Source organism: Mizuhopecten yessoensis, unplaced genomic scaffold (genome assembly GCF_002113885.1).
Source record: "Mizuhopecten yessoensis strain PY_sf001 unplaced genomic scaffold, ASM211388v2 scaffold716331, whole genome shotgun sequence".
Classification (NCBI taxonomy): domain Eukaryota; kingdom Metazoa; phylum Mollusca; class Bivalvia; order Pectinida; family Pectinidae; genus Mizuhopecten; species Mizuhopecten yessoensis.
The window spans coordinates 681591-704658 of NW_018480063.1; the positions used below are offsets into that span (position 1 = coordinate 681591).

A 23068-nucleotide genomic window follows, 5' to 3' on the forward strand; every position below is an offset into this window, starting at 1 on the left:
GCGGGGGGGGGGGGGGGGGGGGGGGTACATCTTATGTAATCCCCCTGTAAGGCCTATACAGCTATGTACTTATACACAGTGTTCGCCAATAGTTTCTTGGTGACAGTTTATTAAACCCTTATTCTAGAATCATTATGAACATTAGACAGAGTGACCTACGACCAAAATCTGCTTTACAACCAACATTGTTGAAAATGTGACTCAATGATTACAACATACCCTAATATACAAATACAATTACAACACACTAGTACATCCACAGTAAAACCTTGTTAGACTGCTGCCATTTGTTCAGAGAAAATTTGACATTATAAAGGGGTTTGGCAATAAATCAAGGGAAACGTGTATAAAGGAATTCTTGAGAAAACAGGAAAAGGGACCTTGGAATATGTTAGTGTTAGGTGAGGCAGCGAATGAAAAGGAGGCATTATATCAAGGTTTTACTGCAATACAACCAGTGGCCATCTCGTTAGCTCCATTAATACAAAACTAATTGCCTACTTAGGCCCTTATTTTTCACAAGGCTAGCTCGAACACTGAAAGCAGTTTTACACCGTCTCATTTATAGTGAAGTAATTGTCCCTGTTAAAAACAGTGATTGGCATTAATTTACTCCTACCAGACCACAAGATGAGATAACATTGGTGTAATTAACTCTTAAATCTTTCCATTCCAGCCAATTAACAGAGAATGTTGTATACGGTAGTAATCTTAGAAATATGGAGATAGAACATGAACTACAACATATCGTAATTGACGTAATAACTGCCCCTCCCTTTAACTTATTTGCATCTCAGATGTACAATTTTCTATACAGGTATATACAGAAGACTATTTTTTAGGCCTCAGCTGGTATTTTGAATTTTGAATTAGAAGGTGAAGGTCACAAGTAATTAGATGGACAAAGGGATGAGATTGGAAATAATGGAGGAAATCAAAGTGAAAATGGAGGAACACACCCTGCCCCTTTAGAAACTTTGATGTTTCAGAACAAGTTAAAAACTTCTAAAATCATCGAAAATATAGGAAAAACAAGGAAATCCTTTGAAAGGAGAAGAGTCACATTCCAGTTAGAATAAGCATCCACTAAACTACACCTTTTAAGACTTCTACTTAGATTGGTCCTCTAGTTAGACTGTATACCTGGAGAATTCTCCTACAGTTTAACTTTCGCCTATTTGTTGCCTGCTGCAATAAAGGCAGATTAATGATGACAGGGAATGGAAGTACACAGCATACCATTGTATTTACAGGTGAAGGGTGAAATTAACACATGGGGAATATGGATTTGACCAGTGAAGGGCAAATATTTAATTGGGCACAAGTTTCCAAGTATACAGCATCCCATCATTTGGGTTGGATGTCGTGGTTTGGATAGAATCTTCCTGAATGCAAGCCTTTGAAGATTACTTGAGTGACAATATTCAGAAGTTGCGAAAATATTTTTTTCTCAAACTGATGAATATTTACAGATTTACAATTACAAAAATCTATTGATAGAATTGAAGTTTCAAAAGTACAATGTACATGACAGCCATAGATCTATAATGATAATTACCCATACATTCCTGTACTACGACAAATCCATTGATAAAATTGAAGTTTCAGAAGTACAGTGTACATGAAAGTCATAGATCTATAATGATAACCTGTACTACGACAAATCCATTGAAAGAATTGATGTTTCAGAAGTACAGTGTACATGAAAGTCATAGATCTATCATGATAGTTACCCATAAATTCCTGTACTATGGCAAATCCATTGACAAAACCTGACTTTTTGTTTTCAATTTCTATTTTCAGGTGAACCCTGGAGCCATAAACCAAAACAGATTCTCAACAGAATGACAGAGATTTCAAAGTCGTGTAAATGAAAATCTGATTTAAACAAGATTGACTGAAGTTCCAATTCTTTGGAAGAAGCAGTACATGATAAATGAAATATAGATTATATTTTGTTTTGGTGACATGATGCTGGCGACTATGAACAAGTTTTTAACGAACGCAAATACAAACATTAAGGTGTACATGCTGGCCTACCTATTTCTGCTGAGTGTAAAGAGTTCTCTCGCTACAATAACCTACAGCAAAGCTTCCCCGTACTGTCAGTGCTGTTCTGGACCTCCAGGTACCCCCGGGGGTCATGGCAACCAGGGTCTCTCAGGACCCAGGGGCATGACTGGATTTAAGGGGCAGAAGGGGGAGATAGGAAATTCAGGAATACCAGGTAACTCTTTTTATCTAAAACAAATTCTGTGAAACATGGAAACCACTAATTGATTTATATTTGCTCTAATTGAACAGTAAAATGAATATGTAAATATGATACACAGAGCAACAGAGTCATACTAATCAGTTAATTGTGGTGTAGAAGTAAGTAAAAGGGGACAAAGAAGGATGGAAAATAATATTCCAATCTTTTACAACATATAATAGAGATATGATGTAATGGTGGAGTACTAGCTTAATGCCTGATTTCTAATTGTTATGTTTCCAGGTCCTCAGGGACCTACAGGAAAGGCAGGGGATCGAGGCAGAAGGGGTAGAAAAGGACTGAAAGGTGAATGTGGCGTCCGAGGAACCAAAGGGATGCGAGGAGAGGTTGGCCCTTATGGTGTCATGGGTCAAAAGGGGTCAAAAGGTAACTAAGTTAGGTGATATTTGAAAAATGATTCCAATGATATATGAAAGTGTATCATTATTTTCATTTTTCATCTGGAAAACTTACATGGTTTATCCAGTTTAGAGTTCAGAATTTGGTCAATATCATACAACAAATTACAATACTTGGTTATTATCATCCAACTATCATTTTGAGGTATTAATGAATAACTGTATTTATGTGTTTGCATATATAGAGGTAAGTATTTTTATTCTTATCGTGATCAATTACAACTATTGGGTTATCCCCAAAGTAATTAAAAAATTCTTCTCACATTTAGGTATGGAAACAGGAAAGCCAGATATTAATAAATATTGGGGTTAATAGAAATATTTGATATAGTGATGTATCACAAGTCTTTTACATCATGCTACAGTCACATTGGGTTAATTTGTTCATTTACTTTTTTCAGTTTAAAGTTTTCACTACTTTGTTTTTCTTACCATTTCTGTTAATTTTTCACAGATGGAGAATTGTTCAGTGCCTCTAAAAGTAATATTGATCAACTTGTCATGTTATGGAGATCTCTAACAATTTTTTGATCTCCGCATAGAATTACTTTTGAAGTCAATCCCATAGGCACAATGTGAATTTTTTGCCATAAGAAATGCTTTGGCCAATAAACTTCATATCATGGCTGAAACTCAAAGAAATGATGATTATATTAATTTTATAATAAAAGTGCTGGAAAATGTTCTAGTTGTGTGCTGTATTTCATCAAAATGGGGCAATAAAAAAGTCAGTAATTGAAAAACTTATTTTGCGAAATTTCCTTTGTCAAATAGAGGGCAAATAACTGAAAACTGAAAACATCTCACTAAGCCAAAATGTGCAGAAACAGTAAACTCAGCTGTGGGAAAATATCAAGACATTTCCCCAAATAGCACTCTAATATAACAGGCAGTCAGAGGGGCGGATAATATGTTTAACCATTCAGCCCCTAATTAAGCATTTGTTAACTTTTTTAACATTTTAACACAGGCGAATCTGGAGAGCTGCGCAGACAGGTGGCATTTTCGGCCAGTAGGACGTCCCGACTTGGTCCAGTTTTAGAAAATACCATAGTGATATACGACAATGTGTTCACCAATCAAGGTGACAGCTTCGATCCCTACACTTCCACTTTTATTTGCAAAGTCAACGGCACATACTTATTTGCTGCCCATGTTTTATGTAACCTGGATTCTGATGCCTTCGGCTGGATAATGATGAACGGAAATTATGTGATCCCTATGCATGGCGACCAACGCGCTGGATATGGGACAGGCAGTAATACCATTATTCTACACCTTGTGAAAGGCGATCATGTCTGGATACAGCTGTCGAAAAACTCCTCTCTCCTTAACGACTATTCAACATTCTCCGGCTACCTGCTATATGCAGACTGAATTGTTCATTTAAAATTGTCGTGGAAATGTTCCTTAAGTCAACAACATGATATTATTTCTGCAGAAAGTGCATCAGAAAACACATTCATAGTTTCTGCAGAAAATGCATCATTAAAAGATAATTCAATGTTTCTATAGAAACGGGACCTGGAACTTATGTAGTTGAAAAATCTAAGTAACAATGTTTAGAGTATCATTTATAATCTAAAATCAGTCATTATTATCAAGTTTAGTTCCAAAGCAATTCAAAACATATAAACAAAAAGAGAAAAAAAAAAAAAATTGATTGAAAAATCATAAAAATACTTGTTTTCATGCATCAAATATATTTGTTTGTCTTCAGCAGTGGGTTTGTCTCTATACAGGACCATATTATAAAAAAAGGTTTTATATGACTATAAACAATGCACATGTTTCACATTTTCATATGTTTCAAAATACTTTTCATGTTAAGATTGTAAAGAAATGAAAAGTGTAACCAAACATTAACTTTGCCTGTTTCATGATATCATTATCTCCCCTAAACCATGCCATTCAGTAATAATATTAGAGAATTACAATTATTTCTTTAATTTCAATTTCAGTTTGTTGTCAACTGTAAAATCAAATTTCATTGGAGTAAAATAAATGTTGTGGTTTCTTTACGAAAACAACTAATTAGTTAAATACATAATTTTTGTAGAATTGACATTTGTGGGGGAAAATATATATAAAAAAATGTGTTTCAAATCATGTTCTGCTTTAACCAGGATATAAACAAAAAAAATACTTCTGAATTGTCCCCAAACATAAACAAATATAATCTCAAAGAAAATTTCTGATTTTACAGTATATTTGCTGATCAGACTGCAGTACCCATCATCGATAATGATTCATTGTGTAAGGAGTTTCTAAACAAACCATCATGTTGCTTACAACAAGGATAGGGAAATCCTTTTTTAATAAAACAAAATGGACTTTTTTTTCCGATTATGAGAGATAGTTCATCATATTTTGTTGTAGTTTGAGTACTTGTTTATTACTTGGGTCTCCTACAGTTGTATATTTGGCTCACATCTCAAATCATTTCTACATCATCAACAGCTATGTGACCTCTTCAAGATGAAGATCAATGGGAATAAAATCTTTGTCACTCCCTGGGAAACTAGCAATTGTTTTGCAGTAATTTTACAACTTGAAACAGCGAATTTTTGACAGCTGTAAGTGTCTGACATATGAACTGTCACAGCATGAAATTTGATCCTGGAATTGATTGAAAGATAAAAAGTGTATTTCTTCTGAATATGTTTTAAATAATTATTTATGTACGTTTCACCATTCATCAATAAACACGTAATTGTAATTTATTGAATTTTGAGTGTTGCTTATTTCTAAGCATATCAAGATAAATGATGTGAAAAAGTCATTTTTAAAAGAAATACCGTTGAACTTTGCTACTATCTTTAAAATCTGATAGAGGATTTACAGAAAATATATCTCCCAACATTTGACAAAACAAAATATTTCTGATTATGCTTCTGTTGATGGATTACTATGTATCAAATTCTATTCAGTTCACATATTCACATTCAATATCACAATTTGTCGAAATTACTTAGTGACAAGAAAACCATTGTTACAAATACTGTGCAAGATATAGTGACACTATCAGCAATTTGAGTGTATCAAGCAAAATTATACCAATTACTTAAAAAACATAAATAACCACAACCCCACATCAGTTTTTTCCACAAAAATAACAACATGTCTTTAAATGTGGGGCAAATGAAATATTTTGCAGTAAGTTCCTATTTTTTGCCTGATTCTTAAATTTGTGAATGTTATGACATTGATAATATATATAATTTTCAAGACAAAATAAAAATGTAAAGCCCATTTTCTGGAGGCGATTACTCAATACCTGGAATTTTTCGTCCTCCCTAATAAGGGCTAATTTATCAGGACTTCAAATATTAGTTCATATCATACATACCAGGTGGTAATATTGTAAGAAGGGTAAAATTAACACCTGACTAATACAGATTTTACAAATGAAGATCAAAAGTTTGACTTCCTGTATATATACAATCAGCCATAGTTTAATGCTCACTTAGTCAAAGTTAAGACTTGTTTTTACCCACTGAAGACATTTTTATAACTTTAAGGGCTTTTAGGGCTTTTTCATGGCCAACCCTTGTTTTTAGGGCCTTTTCACTGCCAGTAATAACACAGACAGATTTGCAAAATTTGTTTCCTGGACAGAACTTCACATCATCAACATTGTGGTTTTGGCTTACTAAGTTGATACAATATCATAAGTGTCTGTATCAGGGGCCAAAGAGGGGAGGGGGTATTTTTCCTCCTTAATTCTTATCAATACTTTGAAAATTACAGTACGACTGGTGTTCCATGATACACAGAGAAAGATGTTTTCAAAAATACTAAAATTCACCTTTATATTATTTTTTGACCATAAAAATGTTGTAACATGTAAGCAACTGTATTAAATGAAATTAAGCGATGAAATATAGGCTCACCTATACTAGCAACTGTTTCAACTAAATTAAAGGAACAAGTTTGATAAAGTCTAACAAACACTAACTTTGACAAAATCAATCCGGTAACTTGTCATACTGTAGATCTATTGACAACAGAAAAACAATATTTAAAACTGCCAATATCAATGATTTAACAGTGAATACAGACTATTAATATATTGATGTGTAGAATGTATCCATGTTGATTGTAAATAAGTCCTGCTAGTAAATGTAAACTTTAAGATATCCTTCCTTTGTTTGGATGAAGCATGTCTAAGCAAGGTTAGATCACATATAGCTGATCATGACAGCACTCTCTTGCAAGATTTAATAAGTATCAACACAAATAGACACTTCACGTGTGTATGATAGCAAGCAAAATGTTTACATTTCTAATCAGTATGAAATCTTCATATCAACAGATTTTGTCTCTGAACTCCACAACATGCACTAAAGACAATCAGATGAATCCATTTTTCTGCAACATACTGTCAGCTTTTTGTACTGGTCAAACCTGAACCAGTGTCATATGCACAGGAATAAAAACAAATGATGCGAGGCTGTCTGTTGGAACACAGTTGTTTTACAGTAGACTCTGCCTAAACTGTTATTGCATGGCTGTATTTCCCCTTGAGAACCTACTGTGTATTAAGTTCATGATGGACATGTCATAAAATGACTCGGCAAAACTTGTTCAAAACTTAATTATTTTGTGTGCATACTATAGATTGTGTAGGTTAATGTTTTGTAATGTTGTGTTTTCAATATTTATTGCAATTAAAACATTTATTTACATGCCGGTGTCAAGCATGCAGATGTGAAAAATGACAACTAAATCAGTGTACATTACCTAGGTTGCACGTTTGCAGTAAATATGTAAACATGCTGATCAGCTCATATCTAGTACATTATAAATGTTAACGCAATTGTTAATTTACATACAAGGGTTTCATATTGTTTTTAAGTTATGAGTGCCAGTTAGTTTAAAGATTGATATTATAATCAATTATAGTCACAGATAATGAGGTTTTCTTATATGGACCCCATCTCAACAACAATGTGTTTAGCATGTGGGTCAAATATATCAAGTACAAAAACACAGATCAGGTTTCAAAATGTCCATTACCCAGAGCTGAAATTCTGTACCCTACTTCCAATTCCTGGATGTAAAGACAATTTAAGTGTTGTTAGAGATTTAGACAGATGGCATTGTATAGCATCATTAAAAGATTTTTTATTAAAGAATATAAATTGATAAAAACTTACGTTGCTGTTTCTTTCTTAACTGCTTTTTCTTCTTCCTTATTTTCTTTCTTCTTACTATTCTCTTCCTTCTGTGTTCCTTCTTCCTTTGATTTGTCCTTTTTCTGTTCTGTCTTAATCTCCTCTTTATTATCTTCTGTCTTTACTGTGGTTTTCTTTGGGGCTGTCAGTAAAATAATACAAGAGTAAGCATGTATCAATTAGCAAATCAATGCAGAAATCCATACAAAGTAAACATTAATTGCACCATATGACATTTCATCATTTAGGACTCCACAGCGTTATAATACTGAGGGTAAGACTGAAAATCTATGTCCTATGTCCAAAGCTAAGTGTTAAGAAACATCTACAAAAATGCAGTAGGTTGTGACACAACAGCAATAACATCCAATTCTATACAAAAAAAATAATTAAATGAATTTTAAGTTTTTCAAAAATAATACATATATGTGTCATTGGAAATAAAGATGGTTAATTTTATTAATGACTAATGGTAATTACTGAAAGCATTTATGTAACAGTTGAGGTGACAGAAGGAAAAATTTAGCAGTTTTCTATGGATATATATGACATGATTCTGGATCCTAAATATACTGCTCATGAATACCAATAGATTTATTATGTATAAGAACTCTGATAAAGATTCTTGGAGGAACCTCATTATATGACTTTCAATTCCCTTATATACTTTGATATCTGCTTGGGAAAGCATTGTTCTTGAGTATAATATCAGATAAGTTGCTTTCGCGTTTCTAAATATATGTACTTACCAAGGGACATAACTCTTGGTAGACTAACACAGCAAACTTTTAAGGTTTTATTAGATCTCTTTTAGAAATGTTTCAGCAGAAATAAGTTTTAGTCATGAATATTCTTAAATAATAAGATTAAGTGTAGTTAGTCTGCTCTTCAAAACATGTTAACAACCTAATCATCAAGATCACAGATTGCAAGGCGGCCATGCCCAACACTTTAAAGGACAGTACAATATTCTGGGGAAAAGTGTAAACTCGTCGATAAAACGTTATTGCTAAAGTGGAAATGATTAAAAGCTGTAATATCAAAGCTTTTCTTTATACAGAACTGTTGGTTGGACGGACACTGTGATTAATAGGGAGCACCTGCATCTCTGACTCTGATTTACTGTGAATACTGCTTATTTTTATTCTAGTAGTTTATATATGATAGCTCTGTTGGAATTAAGTAAAAATAGGTTTCTGTGACTTCTTTTAGAATAGTGATCTGGTCTCTTCACAATTTAATGTTAAAATACCTGTGCTTCGAAATGTTTAGTAACAGTATTAAGCAGGTAAACTACCCTCTATTCCTGGTAATATACTCACCAAAGAAGCTGTGGACAGGAGTTTTGGGTTCAGCCTTTATAGAAACTTTCTTCTCTTCTTTTGATTCTTCTTCTTCCTCTGTTAAAATAAAGAATGGAAATTGCATTATGGGGCCAAGACATCCTCAAACTTCCATGGGTTATACTCACTTATGTTCTCTGCCCCCCCTGGGGGAGCGCACTAAAATTCATTTTAGACTAAACCACCTAAACAGATTTTCCTAAGTTATTTTCCCATTTGAAAAGGATAGTATTCTTCTTTCGAAAAAGGTAGTGCCTCTCTGTGACAACTACCCGAAAAATATTGCTTTTTAAAATACATGACTACATTTTTGAAATTCCTGTGACTTTTATGAGGTGCTTGTCCTGACGGCTGTGACTAACATCTTTTCTCTCTCTTCAACTTCATTCATTCTATACTCTTCACAAAGTTCAACATGCAAGGTTATATATGTTAACAATATAACATTCCTTGGTTTTTATATGCAACATTGCTTGTCTTACATGATTTGAGTACTAGATGTACAAGATAATTATGATAGTAGCCAGAGAAAATCTGTTCTGTTTTATGTGTTCCATTACTATATAAAGGAATAGAAAAATCCAATGTTGCTTGTTTTAAGTCAGTATTTTAAAAAACATTTTGCTTCAGATTTTAGAAAATCACACCCACAGGAAGCAATGATACATTGATTATTACAATTCTTACCTCTTTTGTCAATTTCTGTGTCTGATGCAGATTTACTTTCCTCCGCTGGTTCTTTTTTAGATTCTTTTTTAGATTTTGGACTTTTTTTCTTACTTTCTTTTTTAACTTTAGGTGTTTTCTCTTTTTTCTCCTTGGGTGACTTTTTATTACTTTTTGTAGAATCCTTTCTGGTTTTCGGTGAAGCTTTAGCACTGCCTTTTCTGGTTTTGTTCGACTCCTCTTCACTTGGTTCTTCATCAGACTAAAGAAACAATATTAATATTGAACATAACAAAAAAAAAAAAAAAATACTTTCATCGAAGACCTCGAAATCTCTTGTTGTAACAGTTAGTAAAACTAAAGCTATTCAGAAAATTATCTATTTTTTCAATGGTGATGTTTCATTACTCAAAATAATTTGTGATTCTTAATGAACAGTTTAAGATAATGATACATGTACAACATAATACATTTTAAATACCAGACAATTTCAGTGTTTTACCTTCATCTCAACATCATCTGAATCGGTCTTTTTCGAATTTGTTTCTTCCTTTTTATCTCCTTTTGATCCCTTGTCCTCGTCTTCCATTTCAACATTTTCACAATCCGTCTTTTCCTCAGGTTTTTCTTTCTTTGATTTATTATTTTTTTTAGAGCCTGTCGACTTTTCCTTTCCTTTTGTTGATTTTTCTGGTGATTTGTCAGTTGTTTCAGCCCCTTCTTCCTCTGTCTTAGACCCCATCTTACTTTTCTTGGATGGTGTTTTATCCTCATCACTGTAGTTCAATGTTTTTCTCTTGCTACCCATTGATTTACGAGCTGGAAATTAGGGAAACAGATTACTACAAGATCATTTAAAACAACCATTCAAAGTCTGATGACTTTATTCCAGTGCCTTTCTTCATTATATTTTGTGGTCACTTAGTCCAATTTGAATAAAAATAAAATGTAATGGGATTTTTTTTTTTAGCTTTACCCTTTTGATTCTAAAAAGTTATCAGTAAGATGATCAAGAGTAAAAGGAAAATATAGAGAATGTTTCAAGAAGGAAAAAGATGTACCAGTAAAATAGATAATGGCAGTCAAGTGTCATGTTTAGCTCCCCTTTAACAATAAGTGTAGGCTTATCATAGACAATTCCATAGGGTATATATAAATCATAGCAGGATGCAGTCACTGAAGTAAACATTGTACAGTGAAACTTGTTCACATGAACTTGTTAAGGGACCAGTAAAAGCGTACAGGAGGGACTCAGTATAGCGAGACATTTCTGTTTTACATGCTATCTGTGAGAAAATTTGACAGCATCTCCTGTCAGTTTTTTCCTGATCCTAACTAGGGTTAATGCTGAACTCATTCACCCCTACAAATTTAAACTAGACTTGCCCAGTCTTTGATTTGGTAAGGTTCAAATGTGACTTCAGGGGTGAATGGGTTAACAGGTAATATACTATAATACACATTTCTACAGCAAATGCTAGAGACTTGGATTGATAACATACCTGTTCTTTACAAAACTGTAAGGCTAAAGATTGGGGTGAACAGGCAGCGTGTTACTAAGAACGTGGTTCCTAGACAGGAAGTGGTATGCCTACGAACATGGGTTTTTTTTTATGGAAATACATATGCAAGAGACTGAGACTGCTAATAAATAGTTCTTTATGAAAATGAAGAGGCTATAGTGGGAATTACTAAAAAGAGGTTCCTGTTAGGGACAGGAACATGCTTAGGACTGGAATTGCTAAGGAAGAGGTTCCGCAAAGACAGGAAGATGCTAGAGAAGAGATAGTTTAGATAATCATTCCCATGAGCAAAAAGATTTAAGACAGCTGTTGCATTTTTGGTTTCTAATGTTAAAGATGCTACAGTCCCCAAAATAAGGAAGAGACACTAAAGGCAGGGATTACAATGGAAGATTTTGATATTATCCCTGTTTACAACTGCTGTCTGTCTTTGTCTACAAACCAGTTTTCCTGACAGGGATTCCAAATGGTGATTTAGCCGCTGGAGAGGTAGCTGTTACTTCTGTGGAAGACTGAGAAGATACACCAGAGTCTTCTTCTTTTTCATCTTCTCCCTTTTCGTCATTCTTATCGGTCTTTTCTTCTTTCTGAAATGGAACATAAAGTTGCACCTATGATTCATGTGAACATGAATCCTAAATTAATTCATTTTTCTATGAATTAACAATGAGATTTATTCAAAAATTTGTGTCTTGAATGAATATTAATTCAGATCTCATCAATATTAAAATTCCGAATTGGCATCATCTCAATCATGAATCCAAGCAGTCATCGATAAAAAATACAAACTTTATGAAATAAGGTACACAGAGAAAGGAATTGAATTACAGTAGGTAATTTTAGGATGGCACTGTTCCAATTCTCGGACATTATAAACAAAGTAAAAAACACCACAAGCAAAACGTTTGACAACCTACATATCAGTAAAAGGAGGGCATAAACAAATGAGTTGGTTTTTTGGGTCTTAATAGTGGGAATCAGTCAAATTTTCAACAATAACAAGCACAATGAAGCATTGCAAAGTAATACATGTCCCTTAAACATTGTTTAGTATAGTGCAACCATCAATGAACATACCAAAAGTTACTGGCTAGACAAGGAATAGAATTGAGCCCTTGCCATGACCCTGATCTTTGAGGTGTATACCTGTATGTGACAGCTCACCTTATCCTAGTACATCCAGGAATTAATGCAGGAACAGAAAGTTAGTACTCTCTTTTGAAATAGGGGAAGATATGCGCTGTAGGTGTCTGATCTGTCCAGCGAGGGCTGCTGGCCAGAGCCAGGCGAAGAGTATGAGAGGGGGCATGGATTACAACTTTAATTTTGTTTCTCGCTGTTAATTATAGATTATATAATATCAGCAGTGACAACTAATATCAACACAGGGAAAATGACATTAATCACCCAGTTGTGGAACTGATGGAAAATTAGTGGTTTTATTTTAATTACAAATGGGTGATTTTTAACTAAAATAGGGGAAAATAAAGCTGAAATAGGGGAAATTAACGCCAAAATTGGAGAGGGGATTTGGCCCATATTCGGCCCAAAAAAAGGCCTGTATATATCCATGACATCTTTCTAAAACAAATGTTTCAATTTTTTGCCGGATCACCCATGTAACATACAACACATATAACATCTATAGAAAAATATAACAGACACCTCTACATCTTTTGTTTGATCTGCTTCTTCTGTTTCCATGGCAACAGACTCCTTGTTATTTTCTTCCTCATACTCATCATCACTTTCTATAATTCGAGCTCGACTTTTCTTTTTGCTAGGAGCTTTGACTGGAGAATCCAAGTCTTTTTTCGGTGGAGATGAATTCTTAGGTTTCAGGGGAGATTTCTTTGGAACCTTTCTGTAAATATGATAAAGAAACATTAACCAAAATTCTGTTTCAACCACCTTTTATATAAAAGAAGTCTGAACTATGAGTTGTAATTCATTATCTTTTTGTAAAAATACTATAATGTTGAAACATAAAACAGATTATAAATCTATTATGTGGTTTCTTAAATTTTGAGCAACAAACTTCATACAAAGCGTGGAATAAAATTCTACTTTAGATAAAAGAATTCCCACAATTTGAAAGTAAATCGAAATAGGGTTTTCTACTTTAGTTTGGCACTATACATGTACCATGAAAACTGTCCACAAAATTCAATTAAATGTCAGACAGACATGGTTAATCTTGCTCATTATGACCCTTGTCATGCCCATTAAGTTGAACCATTTCACCCCTATGTAACTTGAGTGAACTCTACCATTCAATAATTTGGAAGAGTCCATTATGGTCTACAGTGGTGAAAGGGTTAACCACAAATTTTGATTTGCAAAAATCTTGGGTTTGCACGTATATACTACAATACACATAAACTATGTTAAAATAACAAGAAGCTCAATTCATAAGGTGGCCTATATTTATACCCAATATATCAAAATGAATGATTTTTGCTATTTTCTTGTACCACTCTAAATTCCATGATATAAATTGGAGATTTTTACTTTTAAAACCTTAAAGAAACCCCTTATAATAAGTTATACAATTTCGTTTGCTGTAAAAAAACAAGAGGCCTAAGGGCCTTAGCGGTTACCTGAGTTATATCATAGGTACTGGTAGCTTTATTTTATTGTTTAGATGTGATGTGGAAATCAGCATGTAAACTAAGTGAAATACAATACTTGTCATGTCATCAAAGGATAATAATTTGAAACAAGAGGCCCAAGGGCCTTAGCGGTCACCTGAGTTATATAATAGGTACTGGTAGCTTTATTTCATTGTTTAAATGTGATGTGAATATCAGCATGTAAACTAAGTGAAATACAATACTTGTAATGTCATCAAAGGATAAGAATTTAAAAATATTTGTAAATGTTCCCTTTGGGGCCCCGCTCTAACCCCTGGGGAGTGGGCAGGAATTCCAAGTTTACAATGTGATACCGTCATCCACCAAAGATGATTCTGACCAAGTAAAAATAATTTCCAAGAGAAAATTGTCAAAATATACCCAAAAGTGTTGTTTCCCTATATAAACTATAGTAAACTTTACCCCCTCCCCAAGGGAGAACGGATAGCTCAGGGGTCCTGATATTTACAATTTTAATAGAGTCCCTTATGATCTTTCCATCAATGCAGAGAAAATGACTGTAATACCCTGAGTCTGGAGAAGAACATTTTAGAAATATTGGTCAATTTTCCCTTTTGGGCCCCGCCCTGGCCCCTAGGGTTGGGGTAGGAATCCCAATTTTACAATTTAAAACCATCTTCCTCCTCCAAAGATAATTCTCACCAAGTAAGAATAATTTCCAACAGAAAATCGTGAAAATATACCCAAAAGTGTTGTTTCCCTATATAAACTATAGTTAACATTACCCCCTCCCCAAGGGAGAACGGATAGCTCGGGGGTCCTGAAATTTACAATTTAAATAAAGCCCCTGATGATTTTTCCATCCATGCAGAGAAATTGACTGTAGTATAGGACTAAAGTCTGGGGAAGAAGATTTTTGAAAAATTGGTTAAATTTTCCTTTGGGCCCCGCCCTGGCCCCTAGGGTTGGGGTAGGAATCCCAATTTTACAATTTAAAACCATCTTCCTTCAAGGATAATTCTCACCAAGTAAGAATAATTTCCAACAGAAAATTGTCAAAATATACCCAAAAGTGTTGTTTCCCTATATAAACTATAAAAAACTTTACCCCCTCCCCAAGGGAGAATGGATAGCTCGAGGGTCCTGAAATTTACAATTTAAATAAAGCCCCTGATGATCCTTCCAAGATCCATGCAGAGAAAATGACTGTAATACCTCTGAGTCTGGAGAAGAAGATTTTTGAAATATTGGTTAATTTTCCCTTTTGGGCCCCGCCCTGGCCCCTAGGGTCGGGATAGGAATCCAAAATTTACAATTTGGTAGCCTCATCTACCAAGGATGATTCTGATCAAGTTTGAAAAATTCCATCTACTGGTTCTTGTAAAGAAGTTGATAATGTAAAAAGTTTATGCACGACGGACGACGGACGGAAAGTGATTGGAATAGGTCACTTGAGCAAAGCTCAGGTGACCTAAATATTGGTAAATGTTCCCTTTTGGGCCCCACCCTAGACCCTGGGGATGGGGCAGGAATTCCAATTGTACCAAGTAATACTCTCATTCACCAAAGATGATTCTGACTAAGTTTGAGTAATTTTCTGTTGAAAATGGATAAAATATATACCCAAAAGTGTTATTTCCCTATATAAACTATAGTAAACTTTACCCCCTCCCCAAGGGAGAACGGATAGCTCTGGGGTCCTGAAATTCAAAATTTAAGTAAAGCCCCTGATTATCTTTCTTTTCATGTAGAGAAAATGAGTGTAGTACCTCTGGGTCTTGAGAAGAAGATTTTTGTAATATTGATTAATTTTCCCTTTCGGGCCCCGCCCTGGCCCCAGGGGTTGGGGTAGGAGCACCAATTTTACAATTTTGTAGTCTCATCTACCCAGGATGATTCTGACCAAGTTTGAAAACATTCCATCCACTGGTTCTTGAGAAGAAGTTGAAAATGTAAAAAGTTTACGCACGACGACAGTCGGGAAGCGATTAGAATAGGTCACTTGAGCAAAGCTCAGGTGACCTAAATATTGGTAAATGTTCCCTTTTGTGCCCCACCCGAGACCCTGGGGATGGGGCAGGAATTCCAATTGTACCAAGTAATACTTTCATTCACCAAAGATGATTCTGACAAAGTAAAAATAGTTTTTGAAAAATTGGTTAAATTTATCTTTGGGGCCCCGCCCTGGCCCCAGGGGTTGGGGTAGGAATCTCAATTTTACAATTTGAAACCATCTTCCTCCAAGGATAATTCTGACCAAGTAAAAATAATTTCCTACAGAAAGTTGTCAAAATATACCCAAAAGTGTTGTTTCCCTATATAAACTATAGTAAAATTTACCCCCTCCCCAAGGGAGAACGGGTAGCTCGGGGGTCCTGAAATTTAAAATTTAAGTAAAGCCCCTGATTATCTTTCTTTTCATGTAGAGAAAATGAGTGTAGTACCTCTGAGTCTGGAGATGAAGATTTTTGAAATATTGATTAATTTTCCCTTTCGGGCCCCGCCCTGGCCCCAGGGGTTGGGGTAGGAGCACCAATTTTACAATTTTGTAGCCTCAACTACCAAGGATGATTCTGACCAAGTTTGAAAAAAATCCATCCATTGGTTCTTGAGAAGAAGTTGAAAATGTAAAAAGTTTACGCACGACGACAGTCGGGAAGCGATTAGAATAGGTCACTTGAGCAAAGCAAAATGGATGTAATTTCTTTTTATCGATTAACCATTACAGAAATAATAAGGTTATACTTTTTAGAATCATCTTTCTTTTCTATGGTCTTTTCTTCTTCCTTGTTTTTCACCCTTGGGGAAGCAAAGAATGCTCTGTAATTATAAGAAACAAAAAATAATTTCAATGTTACATAAAACTCAACAATAAGTGTAAATACCTTGGTTGGTACAAATAAGAAAATATTGATTCAGAAATAATTAGTATTTCAAGAAACAACGGGTGTACTTTTCATATTATGTGGATGTAGAATTTAAAATAATTGGTCAGTTAACACGATTAATTACAGATGGTCAGTAAGGCCAATACAAACTAGAACTGTAAGCCAAAGGTTAACCAATAACGGTAAACCAAGTCACTTGCTAAGGGTAATTATAAGGAAACTAATCCACTTGCCAGGTTGAATTTCTACTGATCAAACTTTTCCCCAGATTTTAAAAATATACAGATATTTTGCCAGTTTTACACACAAAAGCTAGGATTTGACAAGAAGGTACATTGTCAATCATCAAAATGGTGCATATCTAATTACATAATGTTCACTAACTAATAAAACATCATGAGAGAAGTTATGTTTCAGTTCCAGTTTAGCATCTAGCGAAAGAAAATGTATGATTATTAAATAATGATGTTATAGGAATTGGAAGTGGTGATGGAGTAAGTCTAAAGTTAAGTACGAGTATTCAGTAACTGTCCAAAGGAACATGACTTATACACGGTATCCTTTATTGTAGTGTACATTCATTTAAAACTAGTGAATTCAAATAAAATAACTATATCAGATATCACTGATGTCATTTGTTGAGCATTAGTTAGTAACCCTGCAAGTAAGATCAAGATTCAAAACATCAGCTGCTTAGCGAATAAATGTTATGAGTTATTTCCCTTACAACATATACTTGTAAACATGCAATGTTGGCCATTGATAGTCGATGTGAGCAGTCGTAAGCACTTCAATTTAATAAAACGATGTAGAGTCCATTTTGTATCGAGTACGGACATGACATCTAGTCAAGGGAGTGAGAAATGAATCAACTGAAATAAAGGTATGATTATTTTCTCCGACAAACCTGTATAACTCTCACAATCGCTGTCGCCAAATTTCGACGACAATCCCCGCATTTTTAAGAGCAGTCGATAGCCGACCATAAACAGGCGACCGATCAAAATTTTTGAGCCTGCGATTATGGTCAGTTTTAGCGGACTAGGCCATTGAGTACTATATAGCCACTTTATCACAGCATCTCAAAACCTTTTGAAATCTTCAATTAACCAAACAAGGCAGCAGAATTGAAAATGTTGTAAAACTGGCATTAGAAACAAGCAGAAACATGTACACAAATTAAACTTTCCGTGCAAGAGACTGACAAGTTATAAAATATGCTACCAGTGAACTATTTTTGCTAAAGCATCAGCCTTAATGCAAGTTAATGTTGCTACATATAATTTAAATAACTTAGCACAAGTTCAAAATTTCAAAACTAAATATCTGAATCCAGATAATTAATTGGATTCTTTAAATATGACTTAATCGAGTTGAAATTCAGGATGGCCATTCCCTCTAGATCTTTTGAAGGACTTTCTGATGAACCAGGTTAGTCTGCTAAAACTGACCATAATCGCAGACTCCAAAATTTTGATTGGCCCCCTGTTTAGTATCAGCTATCAACTGCTCTATATAACATGGAGATTTGTCGCCGAAATCTAGCCACAGCGATTGTGTGAGTTTTTCAAGAAACTATTCATACCTAAATTTTCTCTCTTCCCACGATGTCAAATATTAACAAAGGGGTAGGTCATATTTGTTGAGCAAGTGGAAAGTGCAAGTCTAATGATCGAAGTATTGTAACTGTGTAAAAAATACTTGCAACTACGACCACAAGGTTCACACACCAGGCGACAGGCCCCTATGCACCAAATATCAAAATGGTCATTGTTTTCAACACTGCCTTTCTGCTGTATAAGCGCAATCTAACTATGTAAGTGAAACGGGGAACAGACGTTTCAGGACTCGGACGTTTCGGTAGCGAGATGTCTTGTCATCACACCGACAAAAAAGTACCGAAACATCCTAGTCTTTAGTTTAGGTACCGAAACGTCTAGAATTCAGTGAAACCACATATTATCAGTTACTCATTAGGGAAACGCACGTGACACTAATTTAGTAACATAGTTATAACAGTGAAATTTGTATTTACGTTATCGATCGCTGCATCTCTGGAAAAAGTTGTGTTTGTAAAATGTTTCTCTTGTTCCAGTAGACAAAACTTCAGTTTCCCGCCAGTAATAATAAACAGGAAGTGTCCATATCATAACCTAAATTGTTTTTCACATTGAAGAGTTCCATTGGGAAATCGTTTTACTAAAAAATCTTTTTCTTTTTGTTCAATGTCACGAGACATAAAAGCAAACTGCTCACATTAAATCTTAAGTTATATTTCATTCATTACCATGATCACAACCTAAATAAAAGTGTTTAGATAAAGTTCAACGAATATTGATGTTGTGTCTGTGACGTCATGATCATATGCGGAAACGTCATTTCCTAGATTCTAGCAGGAAATGGACAGACACTTGTTAAAAATGTAAATATTTATACATTTAAATATTGTGTGAGAAAGAATTATCGTGAAATGATGTTTTCATTGTAATAATCATCTTTCTATTTGCATGTCAAGGTGAGTTTTACTTCATAATTTCCATTGTAGAAAAACAGATGTTTAGCTAATCAACAATATACATGTAACACACAACTGCATTTTGCCACCAGTTGTATCTTGTAACATAATAATAACACATGATCAATGGCGGTCATTAGCGTTTTACTGTATATGTATGTCTAGCCTTTGTTTGGTCGGGGTTTAAATGTTCATGCAGTTATATAATCAATCAAAAATATGTTTGCCCGATAATGTTTGACTTGGAAACTGGTCACGATAAAGCACCACTGGACTTGGTTACAGCAAGCTAATAAACCGGTAAAACAACACAGTTATTCTATTGTGGTGAAACAGTGGGAGTTGTCACCTTTCTGGTGTCATCAGGTCCAGACAAATTAAACCACTTCGTAATATCACAGGAGCCTGAAGTTCTGTCAATAATGAATAATAACAATAATACAAAAAAAACACCTATAATATGCTTAAAAAATAGAAGCTTATTATAGGTATTTTTTTTGGTATTACTGTTATTATTCATTGTTGACAGAACTTCAGGCTCCTGTGGTTATAGTTTGAAAAGTATTCATGTGGAATTGAATGTTATTGATGTTATGATTAGAAAATACCAAATTGTTTTTTTTCTCTGCATATTCTGCAAGATAGACATATTCATGAAAATTAATGAAGGTAGCAAAGCCAACATGTTTGTGCTGAGGTGCACACTGCCAACAGAAAGAAAAATATACAACCAAATTGTTTCTTGGACTTGATTAGGACATATATGCTTTCACTATATAAAAGATGTAACCATAAAATGACATCACAATCATTGGGTTAATTAATAACAGCATGAAGGAGTTGATGAGGTCATAATGTCATAAGGTTGATGCATGAGTCCCATGACTAAAGTATATTGGGTTCTCAAAATGCGGGTGAGTCCTTTAGGAAATACTTAAGTCCATGACTCAAACATTATGTGTTCCAAAACGTACTGTCATGTAGAAATTATTGGAGTCAATCTTGTAATAAGACAAAACAAATTAGGTTAAACTTTATTTGCCTTTGCTATTTTATAACCTAGCTACCCTAACCCTTTTTGGTGACTTTTTAACAACCAAATGTTACTCCAAAGCTCTATATGTAAAAGAATGATACCTTTTATTTTTGTTTGGTGGATTATTGGGTGGCACAGTGGATAACGCATCCACTTTTCACTAAGGTGACTAGAGTTGGATTACCTGATAGGATGTGAAAAGGTATTGGGTCACCTGCCTGACTAATGGAGACCATGTGGGGTATTTGGTAGGTACTCTTGGTTCCTCCCGCATTAAGACCCCCTGAAGTTCACTTCCATTCAGGCCAACAAGAGTGATTAATATTAGTTAGAATTTGTTTCAAATTCACAATAGTAAAATAAATAAAGTTCATCTTATATCAAAAAAGAATGCTTTGCCTACCTACCCTACTAGTACTTTTTGTTGGAAGTGGAAAACATTAAAAAAATATTACCATATATTTTTTAGCCAAGAACACATGCTCTTTCAAAATTGTCTTTTGTACAACTCACTCGTGAGTTTTCAGAATATATTGACTGTGAAGATCCAGATGTTTGCCATGTCTTTGACACAACTTATGCTGTTGTTATCTTCCTCCAAATGAAGAAATAAAGCTGAAAGTTTGACATTGATGAAAATGAATATAATGCATAATTAGATAGCAAAGAGGTTCATCGATATCAGATAAAATATTGAAATAGAATTAAGCATTTACACGATTGGGTACATTGTTCATAAAGAGATAGTTAAATAAATAGTGTTTGGTGTTCTGGCTTTGTGTGTGCATGCAGTGCATGTTTACTCATTCATGATCAGTATGGTTTTAAATAGTACCTTTTCAGAATGAAATAACCAAGGTTTCTAAGTTTTAGAAATGCTCTAAAATGAATGCATACAGTCTCTGTATGCAGTAAGAGTCAGTAATGTCTGACCACAGACCTGTGTTAGTATGTATTAATTGGTAACTGATGAGTAATTACATATGTTACAAATCCACAGCTCTTTCTAGTATACTATTTGATGGATGGTTCCTTGTGTTGTTACTTGTAATCACATGACATAACTTCTCATAAAATATATACAAACAAAGGTTTTCATGGTGCATATACGGTGTACAACCATATGATTCATAAAAAATGTCATATATGCATTACAAAACACTAATAGCTGGAGGCTGTTGTGTTGACTCTGTCACTTACGTACATCTTGCATTTTACTGCAGCATTGTGTTATAAGCCTGTGAGTGTGATTATGATATGCACTATATACGGTACATGACCTTTCTGTTATGAATTTTTCCCCTTTTTTTTTGTTGATAACATTTTTTCTTGTTTGAGATTTGAATAAAAGGTTTGCAGGTTTGAAAACTTGTATGACATTCACATGAAAACTTTTTATCTGAATGACTTATAAGAGAGGCCTAGCACTTTAGAGTAATTTAACAAATTATATAGGGCGCTATATAAATGTTGTATATTATTATTATTATTTATTATATCATGTTAGGATGAAAGGCTATCAAGTTTGATAACAAATGATCTTGATCTGCTTTCATGGTCCTTATGGCCAATTGTGTTAAAATCTTTAAATGTTATGATATTTAGCCATTACCATTCTGGTTGAACTTTGTTCAAATGGGTGACCTTGATGGTTTGACCTACCTGTAACTTGTGTTAAAATGCCTCAACCCATGGTCATCATATTCAGCCGGTACATGTATTGATGGGTTTAAGTTGTATCAAATTCATTTATCAATTTGACTCAAATAATTTGTGTTAGTTAAGAGTGATGAATGATTATTAGACCAAAACAAAAAATAGGTGTGTTTCGGGTAACCCGACCGACCTCATTTTTTCCGCCGACTCTACAACTTATTATCCAAAATCCGGATTTCATAGCGTTATCGGTTCTGGTATTTAATATTTATCACAACAAGGTAGTTTAGACGGTTGAAGTAGCGAGTTTGAAAATACCATTTCTAAATGCATAACTGATTCCGCTGACATCAATATTGCAAATGGCGCACAAATTGAGACATTGGCAAGTTGTCTTGGGCATAAAATTGAAAAATGCCTGTATTCTGCTGAAAAAACATCATACATTCTTTTTCTGCACATAAGAGGATAACCGAAATATTCAGGGATATTAATAATGAAAATGAGAAAGGAGACTTCTTCTTGACAAGCGGTCATATCGGGGGCTCACGCTTGGTTGTTCACCGTAAGTGCTACTGTATATGTTGATGATCGTAGTGAGCAAATGTATTAAAACCTTAAAACCTGTAGTGTTAGTTCCGATAACTGCAACAAATGGGAACTGATTTTCTTCAAGCTTGGTACCAGGGTTAAATGCCTTAAGGGCTCGACCAAGTTTGATGACCACTTTCAACAGACTTTATTTGGCGGGGTTATGGCCCCTTGAATAGCGCAAAACATCATTATCTACCGTTTCTGTTCATTAACTCTCGCAAATATTATCTGATAGTCTTCAAACTAAGTAAAAGAGTTCATCACATTAAGGGCTCAGCCATTTTGACAACCACTTTAATCGGACTCCATTTGGCGGAGTTATGGCCCCTTGATTAACCCTTGATTAACGAAAAACATCATTATCTGCAGTTTCCGCTTAATAGCTCTAGCAAATATTAGCCAA

General features: G+C 34.4%; 3 protein-coding genes across 6 annotated transcripts in view; 2 read left to right on the plus strand and 1 right to left on the minus strand.

The window, feature by feature from the left end:
• Positions 1-4319, plus strand: part of LOC110443186 (complement C1q tumor necrosis factor-related protein 2-like) — a 10220-nt gene extending 5901 nt beyond the window's left edge. For all 3 annotated transcript variants that reach the window (XM_021487234.1, XM_021487235.1, XM_021487236.1), the window contains exons 2-4: positions 1804-2227; positions 2498-2641; positions 3644-4319. In XM_021487234.1, coding sequence (XP_021342909.1) covers positions 1969-2227; positions 2498-2641; positions 3644-4050 — 810 coding nt within the window. In that variant the 5' untranslated portion in view covers positions 1804-1968 and the 3' untranslated portion in view covers positions 4051-4319. The remainder of the gene's footprint in view (positions 1-1803; positions 2228-2497; positions 2642-3643) is intronic.
• LOC110443185 (DNA ligase 1-like) overlaps positions 1-19032 on the minus strand; it is a 44316-nt gene extending 25284 nt beyond the window's left edge. Inside the window, exons 1-8 of the mRNA XM_021487232.1 lie at positions 18900-19032; positions 16722-16796; positions 13048-13246; positions 11825-11969; positions 10362-10678; positions 9881-10121; positions 9173-9250; positions 7833-7992 (exon numbers count right to left, since the gene is read on the minus strand). Coding sequence (XP_021342907.1) covers positions 7833-7992; positions 9173-9250; positions 9881-10121; positions 10362-10678; positions 11825-11969; positions 13048-13246; positions 16722-16796; positions 18900-18916 — 1232 coding nt within the window. The 5' untranslated portion in view covers positions 18917-19032. The remainder of the gene's footprint in view (positions 1-7832; positions 7993-9172; positions 9251-9880; positions 10122-10361; positions 10679-11824; positions 11970-13047; positions 13247-16721; positions 16797-18899) is intronic.
• A 176-nt stretch (positions 19033-19208) lies between these two features.
• LOC110443177 (transmembrane protein 184B-like) overlaps positions 19209-23068 on the plus strand; it is a 31140-nt gene continuing 27280 nt past the window's right edge. The window contains exon 1 of one of the 2 annotated variants that reach the window (XM_021487222.1): positions 19209-19286. The gene's annotated coding sequence lies outside the window, so the exon portion shown is untranslated. Of the gene's footprint in view, positions 19380-23068 lie in introns of both variants that reach the window. The other variant, XM_021487220.1, reaches the window with a different exon arrangement.